Below are 23,675 nucleotides of genomic sequence, written 5' to 3' on the forward strand. Positions count from 1 at the left end.
TATTTTCAGACATGATCGAGTCTTTCCCTTCCTTTTTGTGTTTTTTTTACGAAGACAGAAGAAGACTTGAAGCACTTCTAATTGTTGAAGCTATGATACTTAAGCCTCAAGATCCCGCGAGACCTTCAGTTTCTGAGTAATTTACAAAACATTCTCTAAAGATGGACACAACTCTTTCCGTATATATGGTTGTGTGTTAACTCAATGACTTTTGTGTGTTTGGGTGTCAGCTTGCGACATTGACAGATAGGAGACCTTCAGAAAGACTGGAACTACTTCGGCTACAAGATAGTACTTGAATATCTGACTAGTCTATGGATTGCTCGATATGAGATTTTGTCAGTTCATATCTTTTGATCGTTGAAACTTTTTTTGTTGTTGCAGAGAATAAGGCGGGGGTTGATATATATTCGATCAGTAGAAAGAGGATGCAGAATGCAATGAACCAGCACCATATACTTGATCACCACTAAGTTATTATACTTGATCACACCAGCATCATCATTAAAGTCCCATACCTCACCATCATGAAAGAAGAGGGTCCCAATACTTAAATAAATCAGTGAATTCTGTTTAACAAATATCAGATTTCTATATCCCCCTTACTATTAAAGAAGAAGCAGATTTAGAGAGAACCATTAAAAAACAACTTATTTACGCGCATACCACTCCTGACGTGGCGGCATGATAGCTGTTCTCAGACACTTTCTGATATTCCCCTTAGAGTACTAGAGTAATAACGAATTATGCCACTGGCCTCACCATATCATAAACATGTATATTAATATTATTTGGTTAGCACACATTCATGACATGTGACTCAAATATGGATCTGCATATATACCCACATTCAATTCCACTTGGTTATCATTACGTGTGTTATATATTAGCTATGATAATAAATCAAATGCAATTATAGTTTGTTTTTGTCTTCAAAGGATATATGATTTAAATTTTTTAATATACTAAATATTTAGATATTAAAATGTAAAGTTTTATATATGATTATAAAATATATGTTTTGATTGTTTTTATCCTTAACGAATATATGATATTTATTTTTTAATATATTTGTCTTTAAATCAATTGCAGAAGTTTGAATATATATATTGTTTGAATATCTCCACAATCATTTATATTCCATTTAGATTTTCAAATGTTTTAAAAAGTTTTCCATGCTCTTACGCTAATTAACGAAATCATAGTAAATGTAATTGATTGTCTGTATATTCAATTCATATGATTTTGTATCTTATTTTATGGTAAGTTTACTCACTGTTTGATGGGAACATTTACTGTAGTTTACTATTATTCCGCCAATTTAAGATCATGACCATTCATTAGAAAGTTATTCTTGGAGAGTATGAGGCTACAAATCGGCCATTTTGGCAACTACTTTGCTTGACTAGCATTTTTTTAGGACAGTATTAGGTCGCGGAACTTATATTACGCCAATTAGTTTGATTCATTTTAATACCGCAGATTCATAAAGTTCCTCTATATAAAGTTTTCAGACGTGGTTCTATACTATCATTCAAATCTATAACTTCACCTTCTTTGCCTTTTTATCAACTTTCTTAGCAATATCATGGCTGGTTTGGATTTTGTTGCTGCTCTTAAGCCTTTCATATCCATGTGGAAAATCAGGGTCAAAGTTATCCGTTTATGGAGGCAATACTCTGCTGCTGTAGGGGAGACCATTGAAATGGTGCTGGTGGATTCTAAGGTGAGTATTTAATTAACCCAAGTCAGTTTTTATGTTCCGTTTTGATACTAATATCGTGTTTTCTTTTATAGGGGGATATGATTCATGGAACCGTGAAGAAGGAACTGGTCAGCCAGTTTGAGTCTGCCCTCCGTGAGAATGTATCAAAACTGATTGTCAATTTTACCGTCACATATGCATGTGGATCATACCGCACAACCAACCATCCATACCGGATTGTGTTCCTCCCGACAACAAGGTTAAGACCCTGTGATGTTTTGCCAACCAACTTGAATGGTTTCAAACCAGTCAGTTATGGAGCTATCATGGATGGTACTCAAAATGCCAACTACTTAGTTGGTGAGTGTACACATATTTTTTTAAAAATGTATGCTAGATTTTTTTTAAATAACTAAACGCTCATGTTTTAATCTGGATTGTAGATGTCATAGGACAGATTGTTGAAGTGTCTCATCTTGAAGTTCTTTCGGTCAATGGGAAGGATACCCAGAAGTTGTCTTTGGAATTGAGGAACCAAGAGTAATTTCTTGATTATTATAACAACTTTTTCAATGTTTATGTTATTTATGGTATTATAATTCAATAAGATCGGATAGTATAGCCTTTTAACAGTATATGTAACTGTTTTTAATAAGCTTCTCTTTCTTGATCTTTGTTTCTGTTATCCGTGATCAGTGATGATCGTCTCCCGTTGGTGTTATGGGGTAAGTTTGCAACTGACGTGGATAACGCCATTCAGCTGAGACGTGAAAATCAAAAAGTATTGGTTCTCAGATTCGGGAAGATCAAAGTGTGGAAAGGTTTATTCTATTTGTTTATCCTTTTTTCAATTTTTCAATACTCCAAACGTGATGAAGCGCTAACTATTATATTACTCTTACTCATCCCGTCGTGGATTATCAGATGAACGTTCTGTGTCAAATGCTTACAATGTTTCTGATGTTGCTGTCAATCCTAACATGGACGAGGTTGTTGAGTTTCTTACTCTGTAAGTAATACTGCACTTTACAAACATTCGTGATCCCCGAGTTAGTACAACATTCATGTCTTGCTCAGAAAAAATAAATTTAATTTTTGAAGGTTGCCTAAGGATGACATGGCTTTGGCAATTGTTAGCCCAAAGACTCTTGCCTATGTTAAAGGTGTTTCTGATAAGGATGATTTTTTCATCCATACCCCTAGGCTGACTATTGCTGAGGTGTTGGCAGCAAGACAGGTAATAGTCTAATAAGTTAAATGAGGTTGAATTTGCGCAATATTATATATCTGAACTCTTCTTATGTGTTTGATAGGTGCAGAAGTCTATTGTAATGTGCACTATAGCTGGGATTGATTCTGATATGGGTTGGTTCTATCTTAGCTGCAAAGTGTGTTCTAAAAAGGTTCTCACTGTCCCGAATGATTCTATTGATGAAGGTCTGGACGAAGATCTTTTCAAGCACAATTACTTTTGTGTGAAATGTAACCAGCATAACCCCAAAATCTTGCCAAGGTTACATTCAGTATCTCTTATGCTATTTTATATTTGTATTAAGTTATATCCGTACTCTTATTAAATCTTGCTTAAATTTTTCTATTCCTTCAGGTACAAGATCCATGCTGTGGTCCTTGACAACACAAGCAATACCAAGTTCCTACTATTTGATAATCTTGCACTCCAGCTCTTACAACAACCATGCATTGAGCTTACTGGACCAAGTGCAGAGGAGGTACTATATAACTGTCCTCCTCTTATATTTCTTATTCATAAGGTCATTAGTAACAGGATTCTATTACCTACATTCTACAGATGGAAGAACCTTACCTTCTACCTCCACCAATCAACAATTTGGTTGGTAAAACCTTTCTTTTCAAGATTGGTATTGAGCGTGAAAACTATCTATACAAGCACGAAACTTACAAGGTTTCAAGATCATATCAGACACACAGATGATAACCGAGTTTGTGGGTGCTACGACTCCTATGGTTTGTCAGATAATTCGTATGAAACAAAAAACTTTAAAACACATCTGATGGATTCCAACTTATAATTTTATTGCGTGTTTTGGTAGGGGAGTGACAGTTCCACTGCAATCGAGAACTCCTTGGTTTCTGATGCCCCAGAGGTACATCAGAATATTAATTTTTTATGCAGGGATCATTGATGCTTCTGGGCTCTTCATCGGAGCAATCTGTATCAAAGAATCGAACACCTGCCAAACATGTTGGGGCACTGATTATGAATCTGGAGGAAACATTTGATCAGAATTCAGTGACGCGCACGACATGTCCCGTGAAGATCAAGAAAGAAAAGATCGAAGAAAGTGGCTAAGGGGTTTATTCAGCTTTTCAGAGAATAGAGGATGTTTTTTTTACAGCAAACTATTTTTATTTTATCGCGTTTGTGTTTTTTGTTTTTCTGCATTGAGTTTCTTATTGTCTTTTCTTTTTAGAGCTTATTGCTCCATCTGAAGTTCCCTCCTTTAAAGATTTACTAGAATCTAACCCGCGTTAAAACGCGGATACTATTTTTGTTTATGTTTGTTTTATCAATTCAATACAATTGCACGTTTTTGTTTTTATTAAAATCGGTTTAGAAATTTAGTTGAAGCAAGTTTAGAGTTGTTGATATGTATTATAATTTGATTAAATTAGATTATAAGATGTAAATGTTGATTGTGTAATACAAAATTTAATATTTACCGGTTTAGTTATAATTATTTTAATCATTTTGTTTTATTGGTAAGATGGTTAGAGTTTCAGGTTGTTAATATTATTATTATAATATATGTCAATTTTAGTAGAATCATTTAAAGCTGAATGATAACTTTTATTAGTTTATTAAGTATGAAATCATGATTAATATAAATACAATATAACATGTATAGAAATATTTAAATGAAATACGGTTGTTACAAAAGTAGAATGTCAAATATAAACAAATGTCCTATATTGTAGGGGAAGCATTTTAATCAGTTACGTAAAAATATATAGCCCACTATTTTAGTTCATAATATGTTTAAAATGTAAATTAGTATGTTAACCTAATAAAACATATTAATAATTCAGATTTGGTCTAACATAGACTTCTCTATAGTAGATAAAAAGTAGGACTCTATTTTAATAGAGTAGATATAATCCTCTATTCTCATAATATTTTCTTCTCCTAATACGTATTTGGTCTGTCAAAGTTATATTTGTAAACTCCTATGGATCTGTTTATTAATATTAAAATTTGTCGTGGGTGTCGTACATCGTTAGTATACTTTTTTCAGCTAAACAGTTACCATAATAATTTAGTAACGTAAGTAATATTGAGCCAAACCTATTGTTTAGTATGCTAACTAAACAATAGGTTTTTCCGAGATAAACGATTTTAGAATTACCTTCAGATTCAAGGATGGTTTTTGACTCGAGAAATAATCCGTTTTATGTGTCCTCAACCATTAATTAAGTGATCCTCATCATGGTTTCCTGCAATAAGTACGTAATCAGATAATTAGCATGAGGCGTTGATCAAGCTCACTAACATTCTCTATGTTTATATAAAATTCAAGTGTAAGTAATTAAAACTGAAACATTTTCGGTGAGACAGCAGATTTCTCTCAATTGCATAAACCTTATTGTCGGAATCAACGGGTACAAATATTTAAAGCTTATTATCTTATTTATGAGGAATATTAAATTGCTCTGCTCATATACTTAACACCATTAGGGAAAGGAAAATCATTTGATTTTTTAGTTAGGAAACAAATAGAGTGACTAAGGGTGGTAATTAAGCGTGGATAGTTACAACTATACACAACACAATCAACGTCAAGGGTCGATATTATCTCCATATATGAACGACGTTATTACCATCATAACCACCAAATTTCGCGCTACCAGATATTGTTATTTTATCTCAAACCGATGAGTTTTCTACCTTAACTTCCACTCACAAATATATTACTCAGAAATCTTTAAGTTTTGATATACGCCTTTGCATAGAAGTAATGAAAAATCCAAACCCGAAGAAAAGAGATCATAGTTCTGAGAGTAGTCGACCAAACAAGAAACAGAAACAAGGTAATGATTTGTTGATAATAATGTCAAATTATGGACCTATATGTTTACCACTAATAAGCTGCGAAACTCAACTAAGATTTGTTACCAGCTTTTCAGAGTTCCAATTCACAAGCTGTTCCTTTAGGAGACATTACAAATTCGCTTACTACACCGACAAAAGATGCAAGAACTCATAGGCGCTTCCTAATGCAACAGAAAAGGAACAGAGACACTGCAACGGATACAGGAAGTATTTCTCAGAATATACAATCAAATAATGGAACAGCATCCAGTGAAGTTGTAAACCCGACACAACAAGGTAAACTTTATATTGTGATTTATTATCATAGCTAATATTCTTTCAGACCCTGCTTTACGAACTATACAAAAATTGGCTTTTGCTAGGGGACTTAGTAACTAATCCTACCGAACCACCAATATCGAAAAGATCAAGAGTGGACAAGCAGAAGAAAGTTATAACTACACATGGTAACACATCTAAGAACCAATCTATTAAATTTAGGTCATACTTACTAATTCATTTAACATATCTTCATTGCTCGACAGCTACTGTTGCTCCAAAAACTGGGAATTGTTTACGACATGTTCCTACTCAATTTAGTCAACTTCCGTTGGTGGTTATACCGAGGCATCATCATCTATCAATGCAGTCGTTAATAACGGTGGTGCAAAATATGACAACCTTGAAAGATTCTGATTCAGGTAATACCATGCATAATAACTTGAGGAAACATGTAGAACTACACCACATGATTTCAGATGGAAGAAAATGAAGCATTAGTCTTTCTATTATGTAGTTCAGAGTATCTTTATATACTATGTGCGACTTCCTTGAAACCTACTTTTGCCCAACATCATATATTTACAGAAAGCGGTGATGACCTTTGGGATTGTTCCAGCAACGAAGGCGATGTTAACCAATCGGAGTCGGACGATGGAGAGGATGATCCCACAGAAATATTAAGACGTTATGAAGTCACTACAATGTTGTACGACTCTTTTGCTAAGTTATTTGGTGGTTCACAAAACCAGATTAGCAAACCACAATCCACTGGAGGCGCGATTTCTTCAACCCCACAAGTCACCAAACCACAATCCACTGGAGGCGCGAGTTCTTCATCCCCACAAGTCACCAAAATTCAGAAACCGCAACCTCTGCCACCAGTTCATTGTATTCTCGAAGAAGGTGTTGGGGTCAAAAAACGGTTATCTCGAAATCAACGGCTAAGTCTATTTGTCATACGAAAGTATAAGGAAGAAACGGGAAGTGATCTAAGTTTGGATAGGCCGAACGACAAGGAATCCGCCTTGAAACTTCAAAGAGCTCGTTCTCTCAAACCGTGAGGACCCAGAGAACGATCAAGATATCAAATCGAAGCCCTCGTCGAGCCGCACGTGCTGGTCGTAAGCGCCGGGCGGCTAGCCCCCGTGCTGGCCGTGGCCGCCGGCGGCTAGCGCCCGTGCTGGCCGTGGCCGCCGGGCGGCTAGCCCCGTGCTGGCCGTGGCCGCCGGCGGCTAGCGCCCGTGCTGGCCGTGGCCGCCGGGCGGCTAGCCCCGTGCTGGCCGTGGCCGCCGGCGGCTAGCGCCCGTGCTGGCCGTGGCCGCCGGCGGCTATCCCCGTGCTGGCCGTGGCCGCCGGCGGCTAGCGCCCGTGCTGGCCGTGGCCGCCGGGCGGTTAGCCCCGTGCTGGCCGTGGCCGCCAGCGGCTAGCGCCCGTGCTGGCCATGGCCGCCGGGCGGCTAGTCCCGTGCTGGCTCGGGTCTTCGGATAACGATCTTCGGTACACGAATCCCAGTCCCCGGCAATCTGAAGTTTGTACTTTGAGTTTTTCTCAAGTCCTCGCAGGACGAATCATCGAGATTCCGTGTACGAAACTCCTGTCCTTACTCCAATCAAAGACCGTCGGAAACACTTCGGAAACTCGTAAGATATCGACCGGAAGGAAGATCTTAAATTCTTCGTACGAAACAGCGATGGTTATCTTAAGACACCACTCGTCTCAACTCTACGAATGAATGAAGAACTTCCGGAGAGATCGTAGAAAACCACGGAAGTCCTGGAAACGGCCCGAAAGGGACTAAACACGATCGGACAGTCCGTTTACGATTATCTGAGATAGATACGACGATTTACGTTTATCTTTGCATAGCAAGATAAATGCTAAATTTCCGGAAGGATAAATGTCAAGTTTCCCGAAGATAAATGTCAAGTTTCCCGATGAAAGCCGACGAAAATGGAAAGAAGCCCGCCTTGCGGCCCAGGAGGAGAATAGACCGTCATAAGAAGGAGTATATAAAGGAGCTTTGGGAGAGGAAGAAAGGGAGAGCAAAAATCATTAAGAGAGAGAAATCCGAGATTGGAGACCTAGAAAGCTCCTGTTAGGTTAAGAACTTAGAATTTAGGCGGTAGACTAGCAAGGTAGGACCTAGAACGTCCGGCCGCCTCTCGTTCTATTTTCATCTTGTCCGCAGGCTCCTGTCTCTCTCGGAAGGATCTAACAATCCTTTTACTTAGAGTTCCGCACATAGAAACCCTAGGCGTTATTCTCGACACGCCCGTTTCTATGACAAACGCTCATACTAGACGAACTCCGCCAGGCAGTTCGATCTCTTGTTCAAATCTTTCCAACTGAACTACGTCCGACTTGATCCTCGAAAGGGGTACGTAGGCAGCCTTTCTCAAGGTCCAGTCCCAACTCTTAACAAAACCCTTGTTGTACTTAGAGTTCCGCACATAGAAACCCTAGGCATTATTCTCGACATGCCCGTTTCTATGACTAACGCTCGTACTAGACGAACTCCGCCAGGCAGTTCGATCTCTTGTTCAAACAACTCCAACTGAACTACGTCCGACTTGATCCTCGAAAGGGTATGTAGGCAGCCTTCCTTAAGGTCCAGTCTCAAATCTTAATAAAACCTTTCCGCATTTATTTGATCACTTGTCGTTGGTTGTCGCAGAGAATCCGGACCTTCAGGGAAAGTTAGGTTTACTTATCTTTCCTCCGATTTACTTAATAAAAATCGACAGTGCGAATTTCGGTTCCCACAGTTTGGCGCTAGAAGGAGGGGGGGTCGGATTCTCTTACTCAAAAACCTACGATTGGTAACAACAGCATGGCCACATCACCTGTCCACAACATCGCGTCATTCGGGGATAGAGCAACGGCTGGTCAAGCCAAACCTCACGACGAACTCCTCGTTATCAGACTAACGATCCAGGACATCGACGTAGCGAGAATATTGGTCGACACCGGATGCTCGACAAATATTATATATAAAAACACCCTCGAGAGGATGGGAATCGACCTAAACGCTATCACGGACGATCCCAATCCGATAATCGGACTCTCAGGAAACATCACAATGACCCTCGGCTCGGTCGATCTCTCGGTCAGAGCCGGGAGCGTCACGAAGACGGTGGAATTTTGGTAGTCGACGGTCCAGCAGCATATAACGCGATCGTCGGGACTCCGTGGTTAAACTCCATGCGAGCAATCCCCTCGACTTTCCATCTGTGCCTCAAATTTCCGACCCTCTTCGGAGTAGAAACAATACAAGGAGATCGTAAAATGCCGCAAGTCTGCTTGGCCGCTGGGTTAAAACGAAAAAACTCTGAGCCCGAAACTAACCCAAAAAAGCAAGCAACCCACGAACCAGCATCGCAGGACCCTCCAGAAATCTTCTGGCAATCGCAAAGAGCTGAAGCCTTAGAAGGGAAACGTGAGCACACTTGCGAACCAGTAATTTCGGTCTGCCTCGACGAGACTAACCCAGAGCGGTGCGTGGAGATTGGAGCCAATCTCCGCGATCCGTTGAAAGCAGAACTCATCGCATGTCTCAAGAAGAACCTTAACACGTTCGCTTGGGCTGCGGAAGATATGCCGGGAATCGACATCAACATAACGAACACGAACACTCGTAAACCGAAGGAACCGAGCAGCCGACCCCGGCCTTGGCCGTAGCCGCCGGGCGGCTAGCGCCCGTGCTGGCCGTGGCCGCCGAGCGGCTAGCCCCGTGCTGACCGTGGCCGCCGGGCGGCTAGCCCCGTGCTGGCCGTGGCCGCCGGCGGCTAGCGCCCGTGCTGGCCGTGGCCGCCGGGCGGCTAGCCCCGTGCTGGCTCGGGTCTTCGGACAACAATCTCCGGTACGCAAGTCCCAGGCCCCGGCCGTCAGAAATCTGTACTTCGAGTCTTTCCCAAAGTCCTCGCAGGACGAATCATTGAGATTCCGCGTACGAGACTCCGGTTCTTACTCCAAACTAAGACCGTCGGAAACACTTCGGAAACTCGTAAGATATCAACGGGAAGGAAGATCTCAAATTCTTCGTACGAAACAGCGATGGTCATCTTAAGACACCACTCATCTCAACTCTACGAACGAATGAAGAACTTCCGAAGAAATCGTAGAAAACAACAGAAGTCCTAGAGACGGCCCGAAAGGGACCAAAAGTAATCGGACAGTCCGTTTACGATTATCTAAGATAGACACGACGATTTACATTTATCTTTACGTAACAAGATAAATGCTAAATTTCCGGAAGGATAAATGTCAAGTTTCCCGAAGATCAATGTCAAGTTTCCCGATAAATATGGAGGCCGACGATAATCAGCGTTTCTAATGATAAAATTCGATAACATTTTACGGAACACCTTTCGTAAAATAAATCCTCGAAAATATTTCACGAGACACCTTTTGCATGATTAAACTCGACAACATTCTGCAAAATCACTCTCGTAAAATAAAAGGTCAACAACGTTCTAGGAAACGACTTCTTGCTGGGGGTCAAGATCGATCAAGATGAAATCGATACCTGAAAGTCCGCGGAAAAACCAAGTGTTAATCAAGAAACCTTGAGAGAGACCGAGTGTTGATCCAGAACCTAAAAACCGAGAAAACGCACAAGTGACACGAGGAGCACGGTCCCGGGCGGCTAGACACAGCGTCCTGCTCTAGGCGCCCCCGGGCGGCTAGACGCAGACTCCTGCTCTAGGCGCCCCCGGGAACTGTTCAGCGAACACGGCAAATCCTCGCAAAACTATTCCGACGATAGTCCAATCCAATACTTTGCACCTTTCGAGACAGCTTCTGCGCGATTAAACTCGACAACATTTTACGGAACAGTTTCCGTAAAATTTACTCGACAACATTTTGTTGAAAAACTCTCGTAAAGTAAAAGTTCGGCAATATTTTACGAAATATCATTCGTAAAGAAAAAAATAATATCATAAGCTTCTTGACCTGACCAGTTCACTCATAGCTTGACGAAATATCAAGCCTCACTCAAGTGACGTCTTGCCAATCATTTTCGCTTGTCCGCCCACCTTAGCCTTCTTCGAGTTTCGCCTACTTCTCCTCCCTTTGCTTCAACGATTCTGCACTATTCCTTCGGGTACATGGTCGATTTAACCAACAGTACGAAGAAACGAGGATATGAACTTAGGCGAAGACCTTTGACAATAAAACGTTAGAAGATAAAGAGGAACGGACATGAGGCAATCTCGAGTAATCAATGAGACTAAGGTACGTCCGACTTAGGAAATTTTATCATAGGAAAGGAATGGGAACGTTTTGTAAACTGCCGTAAAATTTAGGGAACTTAGAACCTAGGTGGAAAGTCTAGCAAGCTAAGTCTTAGGCATTTTCTTCCAGTTTTGTTCTATTGTTTCTTGACTGCCTAGGCAGAACACGCAAACCGATCTAATCTCTCGAAAATCCGAGAAACGATCGCCGCGCATCCTTGGCATACTCATTCCGCTTCCGTGAGACTAATGGCTCGACGGTGAGCTACAAAATTAACGAAATAACCTTCGGTAAAACTTCATGAGTAACCCGAAGCAACTTTCGCCAAAAGAAAAAAAAAAAAAAACAAAGTCAAAGCGGAAACATTTTCCGTGTAAACCACAGAAACAAGGCTACTTTAACTATCTACGATTTTCTATCTCCATGAAACCGGTCATCCATACGAAGCATCTATCGTATAACTGAAACCTAAAGTGGAAAATCGTTTCAAAAAGCCATCAGCCATAACTCGGAAAAACCCGCTACGCTTGGCATGTCAATCTCGATGAACGATATTCGGCCCTCGGCCAACTACGCCTTTTCATAAAGCCCGAGCATGCACTCGACATCGCCATTAAGGACAATCGTCAACTAAACACGATCTTAACGGTAACACAAAGGGTCATGGACTGGTCCTTTACCAACGACTTCCTTGGCTAAACGGCTGAAGTCAGCCTCCATACTTAGCGACCACCGCTCCAACCGTGTAACGGCTAAAAAAGACAATCCACGATTTTTCGTAAAACGTCAAACGGATATTATGCAAGCAGTTTGTCGTATAACCCAAAATCGGAAATCATACGATAACGAAACTCGATCCTAACAACCAAATGGTTAAACGGAAAATCTTAAACTTATCATCAAATCGATTAAGTTCTATACGCCCCATAAAACGCGGCACGAAAAGAAACGCTCGTAGCAAAGCTCCTAGAGCTATACGAGTCATTCTTACAAAAACAAATCTCAGAAGGCCAACACTTCACGAAACATAGTGAAGTTAGATGCTTCCCCCCTGGTAAAATTTACGCGACCCTTCGGTCCTAAATCCTCAACACAATTCGCCAACTACTAAACGGCTGCGACAACGGATCCAGTATCCATAAAACGATTATCACATCCAGACACATGTCTCTCATCGCTTACACCTAAAATCGCTCGCTAAAAAGTAGCATAGGGACCAAGCGACAAAATCACAATCCGAAGTGACTACTCGGATTCTATCCTTAACACTTGACGAAAGTATAAATCAAATCATAAGCGAAAGCCCATAATCCTCTTATGGCATGAGAAAAATAAAATCACAGCACTGCGAGACGTCGCTTCGTGCTCGGATAAACATTTTTCGATAACAAATTCACACGCCTTCAAAACGGCATCATTTCGTTGTTGCTGATCACAACAAACGAACTCTAACGTCCTAAACAGACAAGCCACCTAAGGGTAGGCTCTTTTACATCCGACAAGGATCCCATAGCGCGCTATACAAAAAATCCAAATTTGGTTCAGCACTTCGTAAAGGAAGTAGCTCGATTCGTGCCCAGACAAATCATATAAGCCGATACCACTTCGCGGATTTTAAAACGGTACGAATCAGGTTAAAATCACAAACAGGCAAAACGAAAGCCGATTTGTCATCGCACAGCCTCAGTCTGAGAGTAAACCTAGGTCTTGCCCTAAACCCAGCCTTGCTGGTATCTTAACATCTCATAGGCAAAGCGTCAACGACGCGAGATCCCAAAACTTGTCTCTTCACTCAAGTCTGTACGTTTTCACGAATTTTCGCGTAAATCGTAAACCGCAGGAAAATCTCGCTTTGTACAAACTACGGATACGGTGATCGTCAGGGAGGCAGGAATGAGACGACAACTCACACCCTGCCCCTCTAACTTCGACAAACAGAAGTTCTAAACGCAAAATATTTTATAAATGCATACCGCGAGTTCAATACAACGCCCTAAAAAGGGCAGGGACTCAAAGCCACCAACGGCCAGTCCCGAAATCATACATAATGGCCAACCAACGGCCGAAATGTAATCAAAATAAAAATCTCTAAAGGGATTGATAAACCTAGACGCTCCCCGGAGCATCACCTTCATCCTCAAAACTCACCCAAAGTAGGAACGGTCTCACCGTCGCCTCCATTGGTCGCACCACCACTGCATGTCTCATATGCGCCGGCTTCGCGATCCTTGACTGCGTGGTCCTGGTCCTCCGAACCCTCCGAATGCAGGACAAGGGTGCACACGGATTTCAGACCAGCAAGAATCGAGTCGAAGTTGAGCAACGAACTCACGGTCTTCCCGACGTCACGTTCAAGATCGCCAATCAAAGGTGATGTGGATTTCCGCAATGAAATACTCTTAGCCAAAAATTTCGATTTTCAACTCATAATCTTCCGCCCGCAAGATCGCTCCCGCATCTTGCATGCTGGGGGGCTAACTGTTGGGATCAAAAACGGTTATCTCGAAATCAACGGCTAAGTCTATTTGTCATACGAAAGTATAAGGAAGAAACGGGAAGTGATCTAAGTTTGGATAGGCCGAACGACAAGGAATCCGCCTTGAAACTTCAAAGAGCTCGTTCTCTCAAACCGTGAGGACCCAGAGAACGATCAAGATATCAAATCGAAGCCCTCGTCGAGCCGCACGTGCTGGTCGTAGGCGCCGGGCGGCTAGCCCCCGTGCTGGCCGTGGCCGGCGGCGGCTAGCGCCCGTGCTGGCCGTGGCCGCCGGGCGGCTAGCCCCGTGCTGGCCGTGGCCGCCGGCGGCTAGCGCCCGTGCTGGCCGTGGCCGCCGGGCGGCTAGCCCCGTGCTGGCCGTGGCTGCCGGCGGCTAGCGCCCGTGCTGGCCGTGGCCGCCGGGCGGCTAGCCCCGTGCTGGCCGTGGCCGGCGGCGGCTAGCGCCCGTGCTGGCCGTGGCCGCCGGGCGGCTAGCCCCGTGCTGGCCGTGGCCGCCGGCGGCTAGCGCCCGTGCTGGCCATGGCCGCCGGGCGGCTAGTCCCGTGCTGGCTCGGGTCTTCGGATAACGATCTTCGGTACACGAATCCCAGTCCCCGGCAATCTGAAGTTTGTACTTTGAGTTTTTCTCAAGTCCTCGCAGGACGAATCATCGAGATTCCGTGTACGAAACTCCAGTCCTTACTCCAATCAAAGACCGTCGGAAACACTTCGGAAACTCGTAAGATATCGACCGGAAGGAAGATCTTAAATTCTTCGTACGAAACAGCGATGTTTATCTTAAGACACCACTCGTCTCAACTCTACGAATGAATGAAGAACTTCCGGAGAGATCGTAGAAAACCACGGAAGTCCTGGAAACGGCCCGAAAGGGACTAAACACGATCGGACAGTCCGTTTACGATTATCTGAGATAGATACGACGATTTACGTTTATCTTTGCATAGCAAGATAAATGCTAAATTTCCGGAAGGATAAATGTCAAGTTTCCCGAAGATAAATGTCAAGTTTCCCGATGAAAGCCGACGAAAATGGAAAGAAGCCCGCCTTGCGGCCCAGGAGGAGAATAGACCGTCATAAGAAGGAGTATATAAAGGAGCTTTGGGAGAGGAAGAAAGGGAGAGCAAAAATCATTAAGAGAGAGAAATCCGAGATTGGAGACCTAGAAAGCTCCTGTTAGGTTAAGAACTTAGAATTTAGGCGGTAGACTAGCAAGGTAGGACCTAGAACGTCCGGCCGCCTCTCGTTCTATTTCATCTTGTCTGCAGGCTCCTGTCTCTCTCGGAAGGATCTAACAATCCTTTTACTTAGAGTTCCGCACATAGAAACCCTAGGCGTTATTCTCGACACGCCCGTTTCTATGACAAACGCTCGTACTAGACGAACTCCGCCAGGCAGTTCGATCTCTTGTTCAAATCTTTCCAACTGAACTACGTCCGACTTGATCCTCGAAAGGGGTACGTAGGCAGCCTTTCTCAAGGTCCAGTCTCAACTCTTAACAAAACCCTTGTTGTACTTAGAGTTCCGCACATAGAAACCCTAGGCATTATTCTCGACATGCCCGTTTCTATGACTAACGCTCGTACTAGACGAACTCCGCCAGGCAGTTCGATCTCTTGTTCAAACAACTCCAACTGAACTACGTCCGACTTGATCCTCGAAAGGGGTACGTTGGCAGCCTTCCTTAAGGTCCAGTCTCAAATCTTAATAAAACCTTTCCGCATTTATTTGATCACTTGTCGTTGGTTGTCGCAGAGAATCCGGACCTTCAGGGAAAGTTAGGTTTACTTAGCTTTCCTCCGATTTACTTAATAAAAATCGACAGTGCGAATTTCGGTTCCCACAGAAGGTACATGTCAATTCTATAAAATGCAGATTTCTATTTGAATTTGTGTACTCTTATTCTTTTCTATGGACCCATGTATAAAACATCTTTGCAGCGTACAAAGATGATGGAGATCTTACATATGAATGCCCAAAATGTGGGGCTTTGTTTTGGTACAACGAGCGAATTAGTAAGACCAGGAATCCGAAAGTTCCAGTATTTACTATGTGTTGTATGAGAGGAAAAGTCAGACTACCTACTCTAAAGGAACCACCAGCTTATCTTCATGGTCTGCTTACGAATGATGACAGTATCAGTAAGCATTTCCGTGATAATATTCGACCCATAAATATGATGTTTTCTTTTACATCTCTTGGTGGGAAGATTGACAACTCGGTCAACACGGGCAAAGGTCCTAGAATCTTTAAACTTCACGGTGAGAATTACCATTTGATTGGGAGTGTCAAGCCTAGACCCGACGAACCGGCCAAGTTTTCGCAGTTGTATATTCACGATACGGAGAATGAAGTTCAAAACCGTATCTCAGCATTAAGGTAGAATTCATTTATTATTTTAAAGTTATACACGTTTTGCGCGGATCTTGAGAAATCGTTTTGAACAATGTTGTTTGTAAATGTGGTATACAGTGGAAACTCAGGTAGAAGTAAGATAAGAGAAGATTTGGTTGAAGGTATAATGGAGATGTTAAGGAACTCGAACGTGCATGTCAAGTCATTTAGGAATGCGATGGATAGATTTAATGACGAAGAAGAATGTGAAGGTTTATCCTTGAAGCTAATTCATACTCGAGTCCAAGATGGTCGTGTCTACAATTTACCAACAGCTTCTGAAGTTGCAGCTTTGGTGGTTGGGGATTTCGAAGAAAACATGGACAAGAGGGATATTATACTGGAAAAGAGTAATGGGAAATTGAAAAGGATCAGCGAGCTATACATCCATGTTATCTTCCTCTGCAATATCCGTTGCTTTTTCCTATGGAGAAGATGGATTCCGGCTCGGTATTAAAAACGGATTCACAGGCATAAACAAAAAAAGAAGCCAAACATTAGTATGAGGGAGTACTTCGCCTATCTGATCCAAGTTCGTCGAGTTGGTTCTCAGGTTCTGCCTCAATCAAGACGTTTATTCCAGCAATTCCTGGTGGATGCATATACAATGATAGAAGCCCATCGTCTTCGGTACATTCGTAAGAATCAGTCGAATCTGAGGACTTTGAAGTTTAGTAAGTTTGTGGATGCTGCCAAAGATGGCAATTCAACGGTTTCTATTGAAGGGGCATGTATTCTCCTTCCCTCGACCTTCACCGGTGGACCAAGATATATGCATATGATGTATCTGGATGCAATGTCTATATGCAAATACCATGGCTATCCGTCTCTCTTCATTACATACACGTGTAATCCCAAATGGCCAGAGCTCATCAGATGTTTTCAGGATAACAAACTAAGAGCAGAGGACAGACCTGAACTATGATGTAGGTTATTCAAAGTCAAGCTTGATAAGTTGATGGATGACCTAACAAAGAAGCATGTACTTGGGAAAACAGTTGCAGGTATTTTTTCGTTCATTGTTAATATACTAGGAAAATATGGAGTAATTGTATGTTGTTCTAATATAATATTGTGGTTTTAAAAATGTTTCTATTATTATTTGCAGCAATTTACACTGTTGAGTTTCAGAAGAGAGGGCTCCCTCATGCTCATATTTTGTTGTTTATGGATAAACAACATCAACTTCTTTCTGCGGAAGACATTGATCGTATCATATCTGCAGAGATTCCAGATAGGGAAGAAGAACCCAAATTATTTGAAATAGTGAAAGATATGATGATTCATGGTCCATGTGGTGTAGTTAATAGAGATTCTCCATGCATGCAGGATGGGAAATGTTCTAAATTTTTCCCTAAGAAGCACGTCGAAAAAACTACAGTTGATGCCCAAGGTTATCCTATTTACAAAAGGAGGGACAGTGGCCGCTTGATTGAGAAGAAAGGTATTCAGCTTGATAATTGTTTTGTAGTCCCCTACAATAAGAAGCTACTACTTGGGTATAATGCTCACATCAACGTTGAATGGTGCAATCAATCCCGATCCATCAAGTACTTATTTAAGTACATCAACAAAGGTCAAGACCGTGTCACGGGAACTGTTACTCAAAAAAAAAAGAGAGAATTCTGAAGGGGAAAGAACAGATAACAATTCAACTCAACGAGTTCCTACGGCTGGTGCAGAAGCAGATGAACCTGAAGTAGATGAAATTAAAAATTATTTTGAAGCCAGGTAAATTTTTTTTAGAATCGTTTATACCTTAGTTATTGATAAAGCCGATACTGTAATTTTAATCGTCTCACATTATTTTCTAACAGATATGTATCAGCATGTGAATCGAGTTGGAGAATTCTATCTTTTCCAAGACAGTATCATTCCACACCAGTGGAGCACCTAACTTTCCATCTTGAAGGAGAGCAACCGGTGGTTTACAAGGATGGGGACACTGTGGAAAATGTCTTGGCCAGAGCGTCTCAGAGTAGAACAATGTTTTTAGCTTGGTTTATATGCTGCGAGATGTACCCCGAAGCTAGAGAGCTAACATATCCAGAGCTTCCAACGAAATTTGTATATGATGCAAAGATCAAACTCTGGAATCCAAGAAAGAGAGGGTTTGCGATTGGTAGATTGGCTCCTGCTTCTCCCTTATCTGGACAGAAATACTACCTACGAGTCTTGATTAACAAGGTTAAGGGTGCAAGGTCTTACGATGATATCAAGAGAGTTAATGGGATTGTTCAACCCAGTTACGAGGAAGCGTGTTTTGCAAGGGGTCTTTTGGATGACGATAAAGAGTACATTGAAGGTCTTAAGGAATGTAGTTTTTGGGCATCAAGTGGTTATGTTCGCAAGCTCTTTGTGCACATGTTGATGTCAGGTAGTTTGTCATCGCCAAAGAAGTTATGGGAATCCACGATTGATATTCTTTCAGAAGATGTGATATATAATGAACGGAAAAGACGCCGAAATCCAGGTATTATTATTTCTCATTGAACTATACATATGAACGTATTATACCAGATGCAAATATAATCTACAATGTTTTATATAATCTATCTGGACAGCACTGATGTTGAGTGACGATGAAGTCAAGAACGCCACCTTAGTCTTGATAGAGAATATTCTGCGTAGTAAGAATTCATCGCTGAGTAATTGGGACGCAATGCCTAAACCGGTTTATCCTGCGCAATCAGTACAAGAAAATCAACTGTTGCAAGATGAACTTAACTATCAAAGGGAAGATCTGCGAGCCAAACACGATGACTGGCTTCTTAAGTTGACCGATGAGCAGAGGTATATGTACGACCAGATTATTGGTTCTGTATGGAGCAAAAAAGGTGGTGTCTACTTCGTTTATGGTTTTGGGGGTACATGGAAGACATTTTTGTGGAATATACTTTCAGCTGCAGTCCGATCGAGAGGTGAGATTGTGTTGAATGTTGCATCTAGCGGTATAACTGCTTTGTTACTCCCAGGTGGAAGAACAGCTCATTCAAGGTTTGGTATCCCCATTAATCCAGATGAGTTCTCTACTTGCAATATTGAACCAGGAAGTGACAAGGCAGAACTAATAGCTAGAGCATCACTTATTATTTGGGATGAAGCCCCTATGATGAGCAAACATTGTTTTGAAGCTCTTGATAGGAGTTTATGTGACATCATGAAGACCACAGACTCTAGACCGTTTGGAGGAAAGGTGGTTGTTTTTGGAGGTGATTTTAGGCAAATACTTCCAGTTATTCCAAGAGGAAACAGAACTGATATTGTCATGGCTACTATGTGCTCTTCCTATCTCTGGAAGCATTGTAAAGTTTTAGAGCTAACTAAAAACATGCGGCTCTTCTCAGAAACTGAAGCACACGAGGCTGAGGAGATTAAGGAGTTTTCGAGATGGATTTTGGATGTAGGAGATGGGAAGATTAATGAGCCTAATAGTGGAGAATGCATCATCGATATTCCTAAGGATTTACTGATCACTGAATGCCGGGATCCTATAGAGTCTATTGTTTCAGAAGTGTACGGTGATACCTTCAAAGACTCAAAATATCCACGTTTTTTTCAAGAAAGAGCGATTTTGTGTCCAACTAATGAAAATGTGGATGTTATTAATAACTACATGCTTGATCGTCTCACAGGTATAAAATAGTATGTTTTATGAAACTTATCTCTTATTTTTGGGTCATGTATTTTATCTTATGTTACTAAACTACTTAGGAATGTTTTCGTAATGTAGGAGAGGAAAAGATTTATCTAAGCTCTGATAGCGTTGATCCATCTGATACGAACTCTAAAGATGATTCGGTTTTCTCACCGGAGTTTTTGAATAGTATCAAAGCATCGGGATTACCAAACCATTCTCTGAGGCTGAAGATTGGGACACCAGTAATGATTCTCAGAAATATTGATCCGAGTGAAGGTCTATGCAATGGGACAAGGTTGCAGATTACTCAACTTGCTAATCATATTGTAAGAGCGACAATAATTACAGGGAATCGAGTTGGAGAGAAGGTTTGGTTACACCGTGTCTTAATTACACCAACGGATGCAAGGCTTCCTTTCAAGATGAGGCGTAGGCAATTTCCACTTAAAGTTGCCTTTGCAATGACAATCAACAAGAGCCAGGGTCAATCGCTTGAAAGGGTTGGTTTATTTTTACCTAAACCAGTCTTTTCTCATGGACAATTCTACGTGGCTGTGTCTAGGGTGAAATCAAGAAAGGGTCTGAAGATCCTAATTACTGACAAATAAGGGATACCTGAAGAATCAACAATGAATGTGGTGTATAAGGAAATTTTTCAGAAGGTGTTTGTCAATTGATACAATATCATTAAGTCTGTAAGGTAGTTGCGTGCTTTGCAAGGTTTTCTTGGATCCGTAGTTATTATATTTGCATATTTCTCTTACTTTTGCTTTGATCAAAAGAAAAAATGATTTTAGGTTAGTGCACATTTTTGCGACTACATCTGACGAGCTATTATAAGCAGGTACATAAATCATTGGTTCAGGTTGTTTAATACAACTAAGTAGGGAAGTTTTTAAACATAGATACATGTAGTTCTCGATTCCTCTATTTTTAACAATGCATCACACAAGTGCCGACAACTGGAAAACATATTGGAATCTCAAGCCAAAAATCATATTTATGCAGTCTTTTCAGTCGTATTCTCAAGAACCAACAGAATAATTATCATCTACTATCCAATGTTCCAGTCCCTAATAAGCCTACCAAGCATACCAACCATTGAAATCACTGCTTTATATTCTAGATATTTATAATCGATAGGTCAAGTTGCTGACCTGGTTGGTACATTTAGGAGAGTCGTTCGCAGTGTGAGGTGATTACTTCAGTTCCGTTTAGCAAACTTCATATGTTCTTCATTTTCTGTGAAATTTTCAAAATTCTATTAATAAGAGGGAAAAAAATGGATTTCATTCGTATATTCATGAAAAGCCTTTCGAATTATCAGATTAAGAAGTAATGTTGCAGAACTATAACTAAGTGTTACAGTTAGATGTCCATGTACGCACCTGACTAACCATATATATCTATTACTATATATATAAAAAGTAATATACTGAAACTGACCACATTTATCTATTAGTATATATATATATATAAAGTAATATAGACCTAAACTAACTACATATATCTATTAGTATATATATAAAAAGCACCTGACTATTGAAACAAATAAGATTACGCATGTTGAATATTTTCTTCGATATCTATGTATTGAGTTGACAACACAATAGCTATACAGCTTTAATAAAGCTGAAAAGTTCCCATCAACTTTTCTATTTGATCCATGCAAGAATTTCAAATTTAAAGAATACATAATCCCTTTATATAAACCTCTCCTCCACTTTCTCAGCCTAATAACCGAGAGAGCTCATTCTTGAGGGAAACAATATTAGAAACAAAGTTGGTGAACCAACATAGGTAAGTATCCGCTACGATTTCATCCGAGAATTCAGTCACCAATAATCCTTACCACGAAAGTGAAGATGACTCGGTCGATGAGAATTCGTTGATCTCGGACCCGGATGTCTATTTCCGAAATGTGAGCCTCGCATATTTTGTTGCAAAGCCGATCAAGATGTTGACGCAGCACGCCCAATTCAAGAAACTCTGTTTAGACTATGGCAACCCGCAAGCTCACTACATCGAAGGCTTCATCCAATACTTCCTGCACAAAGAAGAACAAACCGGTCTTCACCATCTACGTATAGCAGCGAAGGGTAACTTTGATAAAGGTATGTATCTATACGGACTTTTAGCACTAGCAAATGGTTACTATCCAAAAGGCAAAAAATACTTGGACAAACTCGAATGGAAACTAGATATATCAAAGACTGATCATTGCTGGACAGTCATCAAGAACTCCCTATTAGACATCCCGCGGCTTATGAAGACAAAGTACTATGTTAATATGATTAACATTAAGCCACAAGGCAGCTGCAATCTCAAGAACATGGTGAAATTATGTGATCGCTGTTACTATTTCAAAAGGTTGAACCAGTTTGTCAACTTCGCTAGAAACAAATATTAAAAAAAAAAGAGAAGAGTTGTGTAATCCCTTTATTATCTATGCAGTAAGATGTTTCGTTTCTATTTGGAATTATTGATTTTTGTACTTGAAGACTTATCATCTACTATCCAATGTTTCAGTCCCTAATAAGCCTATCAAGCATACCAACCATTGAAATCACTGCTTTCTATTATAGAAATTTATAATCGTTAGGTCAAGTACTGACCTGGTTGGTACATTTAGGAGAGTCGTCGCAGTGTGAGATGATTATTATGCATTTCCGTTTAGCAATCTTAATATGTTCTTCATTTTCTGTGAAATTAACAAACTCCCATTACTAAGAGGGAAAAAATTGATTCCACCCGTATTCTCATGTAGCACGTTTTGAATTTTCATATTAAGAAGTAATGTTGCAGACCTATAACCAATATTGTCGATAGCAAACATTGAATTTATTGGTTTATTATTTTTAGAATGAGTGCAGTTTTGAATAAAGTAGCTGGCCTGATTTGGTACTTCAAGATCGTTACTTTGTTTCCTACTAGCAGTCTTCATATGTCCTTCGACTTTCTGTTGGATATGAAAAAAAACAGTTACTAATTTGCAACACTTTATAGAGGAGGTTTTGATAGTTTAAACAATCCCAGGGAGCTAACCTCGGAGAGAAAAAATCATGTACCTTCTTCGAACTCAAAATTGAGTTAATTTCATAATTTACCCATCAATGTGCAATCTTACTTGATGGTAGACACGAAAGACCTGAAAAAAATATTTAGATTAGACATCTGATTATGAAGACATACAAAACAACGTTACTAATCACATACTAATCCAATAATAAAAAAATTCTTCTACTAATAAAAAGGCTCAATATTATATGTATGTCAATCCATTTTGTATACATTTGGGCTTATATTCTACATGTTGCACATTGCTTAAGCCCACAATTACTTGATGTAGCCCACTTTTTGGATAGCATTAAACTCTGTTGGACATTAAAAATCGGAATTTATTATGTTTTAGTTGGTGTTGAAGGAATTAATAATTTGTTTCCAACAATTATGGTATTATTTTATACTAACATTAATACTAAAGCATCTGATTGCACATTATATTCATCACGTAATTTAAATTAGGTAGTCAATATATGATTTCATCCCATTAACGTCTACAATTACGTGATTTTGATTGAACCATAATTATGCTATTCTAATGAGATTTTCTTTTTTTGTAGTATATATTGAACATATGAGGAGAATACCTAATCATATTAATTATTCTTTCTTTCTGTTGCAATGGGTACTCATACAACACTGGCTGAATTAAGCTTTTTCAAACCATTGCGTCCTGTCCGTGTTAAGGTTATATGTAAAGGGACAACCGAAGTTGGATCAATTTTTGAGAAATCGCATCTGATTTTAGGAGATGAGAATGTGAGTTATATTATTTTCTATAACTTGCGTTACT

At 40.5% G+C, this 23,675-nt stretch overlaps 1 protein-coding gene and 1 pseudogene across 1 annotated transcript; both read left to right on the plus strand.

Annotated features, from left to right (window-relative positions):
* Window positions 1–1,588: 1,588 nt before the first annotated feature.
* Window positions 1,589–16,636, plus strand: LOC130495767 (replication protein A 70 kDa DNA-binding subunit A-like). The gene is made up of 12 exons (XM_056987271.1): window positions 1,589–1,726; window positions 1,798–2,065; window positions 2,149–2,245; window positions 2,402–2,526; window positions 2,630–2,714; window positions 2,807–2,942; window positions 3,019–3,218; window positions 3,312–3,435; window positions 3,516–3,629; window positions 3,778–3,831; window positions 15,995–16,164; window positions 16,258–16,636. The coding sequence occupies exons 1-12, from the start codon at window positions 1,589–1,591 to the stop codon at window positions 16,634–16,636; spliced, it is 1,890 nt and encodes a 629-aa protein (XP_056843251.1).
* A 501-nt stretch (window positions 16,637–17,137) lies between these two features.
* LOC130495768 (uncharacterized) lies at window positions 17,138–20,496 on the plus strand (annotated as a pseudogene).
* The last annotated feature ends 3,179 nt before the right edge of the window (window positions 20,497–23,675 follow it).

This window comes from Raphanus sativus, chromosome 6 (genome assembly GCF_000801105.2).
Source record: "Raphanus sativus cultivar WK10039 chromosome 6, ASM80110v3, whole genome shotgun sequence".
NCBI lineage: Eukaryota > Viridiplantae > Streptophyta > Magnoliopsida > Brassicales > Brassicaceae > Raphanus > Raphanus sativus.

Excerpts from the sequence above, each read along its gene's own strand:
- LOC130495767 (XM_056987271.1), top strand. The coding sequence starts at position 1,589 with ATGGCTGGTTTGGATTTTGTTGCTGCTCTTAAGCCTTTCATATCCATG. Across the intron at positions 2,715-2,806 it reads GTTGTTGAGTTTCTTACTCT|GTTGCCTAAGGATGACATGG; the intron begins GTAAGTAATACT and ends TAATTTTTGAAG. Across the intron at positions 3,219-3,311 it reads AACCCCAAAATCTTGCCAAG|GTACAAGATCCATGCTGTGG; the intron begins GTTACATTCAGT and ends CTATTCCTTCAG.